This window comes from Arachis hypogaea, chromosome 17 (genome assembly GCF_003086295.3).
Source record: "Arachis hypogaea cultivar Tifrunner chromosome 17, arahy.Tifrunner.gnm2.J5K5, whole genome shotgun sequence".
NCBI classification, from domain to species: Eukaryota; Viridiplantae; Streptophyta; class Magnoliopsida; order Fabales; family Fabaceae; genus Arachis; species Arachis hypogaea.
This window is the reverse complement of record NC_092052.1, coordinates 25,839,980-25,848,277: the sequence shown is the minus strand read 5'-3', so window position 1 is coordinate 25,848,277 and position 8,298 is coordinate 25,839,980. Positions and strand designations below refer to the sequence as shown.

Genomic DNA, 8,298 nt, shown 5'->3' with positions numbered 1-8,298 from the left:
CGGCCGCTGTTGGTGTTGCACCCATGCCCTTTGCCGTCTTCAACTGGTAGCGCTCCCCTTGCCCGACCCGAACCTCTCCTCTCAGGCCCATCCATTGAACCGCCTCCTTCTTCGATTGGTTTCAGGTCCAGCGCCCGCCCCGGTTCTCCACTCATAGGCCCAAACGTGGATCCGCTCCCATCAAGTGTAGCTGGCCCAATTAGTTTGTTTGGCCCCTTGTCCTACTATTTTTTGTGGCAGGCCCAAATCTCCTTCAAGGTGATAGATTTCTGTTTAGCATTGGTGAGCCCCCTTCCTTTTCCACTTAAAACACATGTGACCGTTCTCTCTGATTCTGCCTCATCTCTTGTACCGGTATCTCTTCCAGCATCAATTATGCCTTGATTATCTCCAATAATTTCTTGATCAGTTACGGATCTCCAGCGATATTGGCAATTATTGTTATCAGTCCATTCATTCAAAATTATGTGTGAAATTCCTAATCTGCCATTGTCTTCTTCCTCGCCTCGCTTTAGCATCAACAGCATCTCCTCCTCTTGGCCGGCCCCGTACAATGAATGATTTTGATGGCGCTGCACCAATTCTACTCCTGTCCCCTTGCCCCTGCTATCTTGAATTGATCTCTCTCTGTTTGTTGTCATTTGATGACCAGGTCTTTTAGCACAGTGTAGTTCACACGCCTCATGTCCTACCTCCTTCAAGAACACGTCATATCCTCCGGTACCCACAGTGATATGAATCCATTCTTAAATTCCATTCATTATGCACGTATCAATCTGTACACAACCTACCGTGAAAGAACTGCATAATTCAGTCTCTCTATCACATCCTACCACTTCTCCCCATTGGCTTCCTATCATATTAAAAGTGTCGACAGACCATGCTTGTAACGGGACTCCAAAGCATTCAAGCCACACTCTGCGAGTTTCACTATGTTCCGACTCCTCCTACCTCCATACCCTGTGAAACAAGTGGAGTAGGCTATTCATGTGCAACGTGTAGGTTTCTTCAGCATGGATCGGGCTATCGAAAGTCAGTAGAGCTTTGTATGCTCCCATTTCCCTGACCTGAACGATATTAGATATGTTCTTCGCGATCGTTTCCTTCAGAGAATCAAGGTGGATAGGCTTTGTCGTACCCCCTACAAGGCTACGCTTCAGCCATGCCAAATTGTCTTTCACCACTGCTACCTCTAACTTCTTCGTTTCGCCATTACCACGCATGTCTTTTTCGACTTCCTTCATCCGTTTCTCTCGTCCAGATGATTCGGCACCATTCATCACTACTTCGCTATATGGCTTCCTAACCAGTAGGTTTTGTATTTCCGCGCCTATCTCTCCACTACCGGTGTTCGTTACTCCCGACGCTCTTCTATACTTTGCTTCCCCTACAAAAACAACCTTTTCTCTCAGCCGCAATCAATTCATTTCTGTTATAGCTTTCAAAACCCCTCCTTTCGTTGTGTACCGAATGAAAGCAAACATGTAGATAGTTTCGCCTTTTCGTTTTCGGGATAGATAAATGTCATTGATGCGTCCCGTCCAGTTGAACAAATGGAACAATTCTCGTTTTGATATGTTTTCAGGAAGATTACTCACAAAAACAGTAAAGGACTCATTCTCCAGTCGTCGATACTCTTCTCGGTTCCAAACCCTATGATCTTTTCCCTGTTCCCTAGATCTAACCCTCCCGGTGTTTCCCGCCCAACCTCTCTCTCTCTCTCTCACGCTCTCTTCCTCTCATGGTGTGGGACTGTTACAAACTCAAACCGCAATCTAATAGCAAGACACGAATTCACGCCTTGGATTAATTGACTTCGAAGTTTAAATTTGTATCTTTTAGAGTGCACCAATATTTATAATATTTATAGAATACAGAAGATGAATCGCATATAAAAAATAAGAGTCGCCATGTGATTAATGTTTATGATGGATAGTTTATTCATGCCAATTTTAGGGTACACCAATTGATATGTAAGGCTTAGAATGAAAATAAGAGTTGAGATAATTGATCTCAATTTGAATTAGCGCTTCTTTAATAACACCAATTGGTAAATCACATATAAAGAAATAAAATAGTCATCATGTGATTAGTGTTTACAGTAGTTAACTTATTAGCTTATTAATATAAACTTTACCATTCACCAATTGAGACACAAGATTTATAATGAATATAAGTGTTAGATTAATTGAGCTCAAAGTTTAAATTAGCTTTTTTTTTAGATTGCACTAAAATTCATAGTATTTATGGAATATAGGTGATGAATCGTATAGAAAAAATAAAAAAGTCATTATATAGTTAGTGTTCACAGTGATTAACTTATTCATGTCAACTTTAGAGTTCACCAATTGAAATATAAAGTTTATAAAGAAAATAAAAATTGAGTTAATTGACCTCAAAGTTTAAATTAACGTTTTTTTAGTAAACAACAATTTTCATAGTCTCTATAAAATATATGTGATAAATCACATATAAAGAAATAAGGAAATCACCATACAATTAGTGTTTATAATAATCAGCTTATTGGGTTTTGCTGCGACAATAAACAAATCACAAGAACAAACTTTATCAACTGTTGGTATTTATCTTCTTAAATCTGTGTTTACACATAGTCAGCTATATATTATACTGTCCAGAGTAAATAATTCAGAGCTAAAGGTCTTGATCATGAATAACAATGATAAAGTATCAAATCAAACTGTAAATATTATTTATCGTAAGGTCTTTGGCAACTTACTTCATGGTGTTTATAATTCACAGAAGATTTGGTGATTTATAATTTGTAATAATTTTTTTTTTTTCAAGTCTAGATTGATTGATTGTATTGATGTTTTCACCTATGTTTATTAAACTATTAATACAACAAAAACACACAGAATTATGATAAAATAGAGTAAGTATTATAAATAGACTAAGCCTAATATTATCAAGGCTTTTCAGCAGTAAACATAATATAAGATTGTTGAGTTTTGCTTGAATAATTTGTAAGACCGGTTGATGTACAAAGGTCCTCGATCTCCTCCTCTGTCAAATAGCTATAGCCTTGAGGACTCCTCTGCAAACCCAAAAAATGATTTACCTGGCTGCTGCTCAAAGAAATGTTTTGTTCTTTATTTCGTTACCTACTTTTAATTTAGTATTTTCTATTTTTAGGGTTTTATACAAAAAATGTGAAAACAATAAATGAAAATAAAAAATATATTTTATTATTTCCGCTGTTTTGACTTTTCTTTGCAAAATTTTGAAAAACAAAACACTGGAAATAGAAAACAGAAATCAAACCAACCCGTCTAACACGTCTGAACAAGATTTCAAGGGACATCTTCTTCAGCTTGCAAAATATTTAGAACTTAAGGGTTCAGAACCAATGAAAAAGAACAAAGATAACTATGATCTGAGTTTACCTCTCTAAAAGGGCGTATAATCCAGGGAGTTGATGAAGTGTAACGCAGAAAAGTGGTCCCCACAAATTTTCCACCACTTCTTAGTATCCGGGTGATTTCAGCAATCTTAGAGTTTATATTGGGGGAGTCATTATGAATTTATTTTGAAGGGCATGCAGATACAACAGATAAAGATAAAAGTCACCTTCGCATGAAGATATGGAGTGCACAAAAGTAGTGCACACGGAGACAGCACAGTTAGGAATTAGTTGCAATTTTTTTGTGTTGAAGTAAAGTAATATAATTACTTCTTCGCAAAAGAATTTATTCTCATCCAGAAGACTGTGTGTACCATATCATAGATTTGTAAGATTATAATGTGTGCCAACCCGGATAATAGTCTATATGTGCAGGCTGTATACACAAAACATTCATGTAATCATATATGCATGTGTCATGTATGTATACATTTCTTCTGCACATAATAGGTTCATATATTGAAGAAACTCAACAGAAACTACTGTCAAGTGTCAACTTCCTCTTTATAATCTACTCCTCAATATATAAGACCAGAAATCTTGCTTTCCTGCTGCCCTAATTAGGTTAGACACATGTAAATATTCTGTTTCAACATGCATTTTTCTATCAGATTTTTTCTCGATTGCAATATAAAAATCTAGGCAACATTTTAATTAAGCTAGCATCTGAGTCCTGCAAAATGCTTGACACATTAAGATGCAGAAATGCAGTATATGCACAAAGTAATAAGTTAGGCAATGACAACCTTAAAGCAACATCATGTTTGTCTGATGATTAGCTTAAGCTTCTCAACCTTATTGCAATATCATGTCACTAATAAGGTTTGCCAGAATATTCTACTGTTCATAAGGCAATGGCAGCACTTACAGCATTGGAGGGAGATGGCCAACAGTGCAAGGCTGCACCAGCATGAACAGCATCAACTGAACCTGAAGGGAATGGAAGCCTAGAAACATCGGCCCTTACTAGAGCAATATTGCTGCAAAGTGTGACCAATGGGATTAATCAGAACATAGGACATCAATGTCTGATTGAAACATTGAATTAGTTATCATTATGGAGGATTAAATTCAGATTTATGCTGAAAGAGGGGGAAAGTACGCTGTTGAAAGAGTGTCCTCTTTCTTAATGAAATCATAACACTGGCGAAGCATATTCTCTGAAAAATCTAGTGCAACGACTCCAGAATAACTTCCAGATTTAGCAAACTTTCGGGAAAATAAACCACTACCACAGCTGACATCGACAAGCAGACCACCTTTGGAAGATTCAAAGTACTCTTGGGCCACTCTGAACTGAATGAAAAAGAAAAGTTGATGAGCTCAATATATATTATGAAGAAAGCTAAATTAAGTAATAACAGAGAAAAAAAAGAAAGGACTAGAGCCACATATAGATTCTAATGCCAATTTGGATAACTACAAATCTGCAATCAACATGATTCAAGCATACCTCTTCATCTGGACCAGGAAAGCCACTTTGCCTGAAGTTCTGACGCCAACCTCTCTCATATAAGAATGAAACAAGTGGGCTCCTAACATTTATATGAAAATGAAATCATAAATACTTTCCCAAAGATTTGGTCATGCAGAAAATTGCATTAAATTACAACTTGTGTTGCATAGGTTGAGACAAAACCCACTCTGATATATAATATAACAGCACCACAATGTCGACTATTCTTTGCCACTTTGCAATATGATACAAGGAGATTTTCCCCTATCAAAGGTTTTATATAGTGAAATACAATTATTGGCATTGGTTCATTTAATTACAGCACAGCTGGGTGTAATACATGGATTCCTTTCTTGAAAGTTGTTTACTTTATATAACAGCCAATGACAATTGTATTTCATTTAGTAGAGTTTCTGATTTAATTAACTTAAAACATGTGAGGTTTGATTAATATAATTGTCATGATCATAGTTGCAAAATGGTATAATACATTTTGTGTGATATGACTTCTACTATGGCATTGCTTAAAGGTGTTGGTGGTTTCCTTATAAGGATAGTATATCTATCTATTATCTATTACTAATTTTACAACCAAAATATACCACATGCCACTCTCTCATTGCAATTGAATTGAAATTTTTCCCACCAAAATTGAAGAGTAATGATATGTAACAAAGTTATCCCATCTAAACAGAGTTGAATCACAATCTATTTATACCTGAAAAGCTCTGTTCGAGCTGGTTGAACTTCAGAGTAATCTCTCAAGCCAGAAGTCACAGTTAGATCTAAATACGTGTCCTTGCTAGAGTAGAATTTATTGCATCCCTTACACTCAAATGCAGACCTGTAGATTGCTGATCTGAAGTTTCAAATGAATTTAGTATATTAGAATGAGACAGAGTTTAAGAAACATACAGAATTGAACACACCAAAACTCATGCATATCAGCTCAACCTACATGTTAAGGCCAGAAGGACCTTTCCGTTTCAGGGCCTCAAAGCATATTGGACAAGAGAAGACATCAACTTGTATTTCCTGCTCATTCTGTGTATTTAAACCCTGCAGGTTAAAATAATGATAATTCTAAGTTGGAATATTGATTTGGGGCCTCGACTAGAAATTGATATAAAACAGATATCCGTGTTATGAATGCACTGCAATGCCAAAATTCACAATGCATGTGAATTTAATATCTATGTCTATATAGACAAAGAGCTAAACAAATTTAGCACACTATTAATACAGCTAATAGACATTGGAGGAGAATTTCAAGTAATGTCATAAATTAAAGTTTTCAAGGAGAAATCTCAAAGTTTCATGTCATGGACTGCCACTAAAAGTTTAGAATCTATTGCTATGAATTATGATATTCTAGAAAAATCTAGAGTACTTAAACAAAAAATTGTTAAGCATCACAAGACGGTGAATGAAGCCTATAAATTTTGGCAAGAAGCACACATTTAAAGTACTGTATACATCATCACATAATAGGTATCATTTCCATTCATTCCAATATCAAATTCACTTGATCACCACATTTCATCCATCCATGTAGCCAAAAATTATTTTTTCTAGAACTAACAATGGACAATAAACCAAATTTGAGTTATTTAACAAGGAGAAACTAATGTACTCCAACAATTTCAGATTCTCCGGTCACTCAAACATCAACGTTACTTACTTTCCCTAGAATTATAATCAATAGTTCTCAGTTATTGGTACGGCAGACCATCTTAGCATTCCTGGCTAAACCACGTAAGAAAGAAGGATCAAGTCAATTACAGCATCGGAAATCTGCCACCAAGCAAATATCACTAGTAATAAAAATCAACACTTTCATCTCATATAGCTAGAGATGTCGTGAAGACGGAGAAATGCCTCCCATTCTCCATACACTATTCATAATTTTATTAAGTTTATATTTTATCTTGGATACCAACTGTGACCCCTACCAACAGCCATATCTAACTATGTAATTGTAACTCATGAGGCTTTTTTTTAGAAACCAGAACATAAATTCATCCATTAGACATTTTCCAAACAAGAAGGTTAAACCACAATTACAAATTTCCAATCAAATCCCTTGCAAAGCTTTCTCTCTTTCCGAATCAGAATCATCTGCACATATAATCTATTAAACTCAAAAAGAAGGAATATCATAAATTTTACATTTCTATAATAGTTCGTTCATCACCTTTAGTAAACAAGGACTACTATACGTAAAATGAAGACTTTTCGTTGTCATGACATCAATTAATAAGAGAAAAATCAAAATACCATAGTTCAAAGCTATTGTATCAACCTTTGACTTTTAGGTAAAAAAACAGGAAACCTTAACTGTAAAAATTAAAGTTGTCAGAGTGAGAGGGTTTACTGTACCGACTCTAGAGTAACAGCGGAGCTTGCACGAATAGTTCCTTGGGACTTGAAGCGGAGGAGGTGAGGGAGGAACTGGGGTTTCGAAGAGAGGAAGGGGCATTTGCGGAATTCCGTTTGACACAACGGGCGGAGGAATGGAGCAGAAGAAATGGCCATGGCCTGGGAACTATGCCACTAGTTCCTGATCACTCGTCCAAATAGAAATACATTTATTTTGTTTTTTTTTTTTTTGCTTTTTTTTTTTTTGTTAAAACTTGATGCAAGAACTATGTACACGTTGAACAATCAGAAGCAAACACGCGGCAAGTGGGATAACATTAAACATTTGTTCAAAATTCGTTTGGACTTTGGAGAGACTGTGGGATTTTTTTTAAAGAAAAAAATTTAAGAATAAGTCAAAATTTATTGTTTTTTTAGCTTAACAATTTAATAATATAATTTTAGTTTATATTTTAAATATTAATAACTAATTATTAATAAAAAATAATAAATTTTGTATATTTTTAATATTTTTTAAAAAATAATTTAAATATTTTTATTTGTAAATATATAATTTTAGAAGTATAAGTAATGGGGTACTCTCAAAGATAAAAGAGATATTATTAAATTTATGTCGTTTACTCGTTTATAACATAAATAAAAATGTCTATATATATGTACTCGAAAAAGTAATTGGTCATGACCCAACTTATGTGTTATTTTTTAAAGTTAAAATTTTTTATTATCTTTGATTTGTAAATGTATGAGATTCAATAGTTACATAATCAAACACAATGACTATAATATTCTTTTACTAGAATTGTATGTATGCTCATTTCTATTTTAATTTTTTTACTTGGAATTTAGTGAGAAAATTAAAGCTTTTTTTTAAATATTTAGATATGTATTTATTTTTGTGCATTTTAAATCTTGAAATGTCAAGTAGACAAATAGAGTTTTAGACAAATAGATCAGACTATTTGATAAACAAAAATGTTTTAGTTTTTAATCTTGTCAAAAACTCAGCAAAAATATCTCTAAAATGTGAACTATTAGTATATAA

The 8,298-nt window shown here is 34.5% G+C and overlaps 1 protein-coding gene across 1 annotated transcript; it reads right to left on the bottom strand.

Moving 5' to 3' along the window:
- Positions 1–2,772: 2,772 nt before the first annotated feature.
- On the bottom strand, positions 2,773–7,575 carry LOC112765791 (uncharacterized methyltransferase At2g41040, chloroplastic). The gene is made up of 8 exons (XM_025811639.3): positions 7,257–7,575; positions 5,836–5,936; positions 5,596–5,736; positions 4,875–4,956; positions 4,524–4,717; positions 4,290–4,401; positions 3,405–3,509; positions 2,773–3,055 (listed from the first exon to the last, which is right to left on the bottom strand). The coding sequence occupies exons 1-8, from the start codon at positions 7,410–7,412 to the stop codon at positions 2,927–2,929; spliced, it is 1,020 nt and encodes a 339-aa protein (XP_025667424.1). The 5' UTR covers positions 7,413–7,575; the 3' UTR covers positions 2,773–2,926.
- Positions 7,576–8,298: the final 723 nt, after the last annotated feature.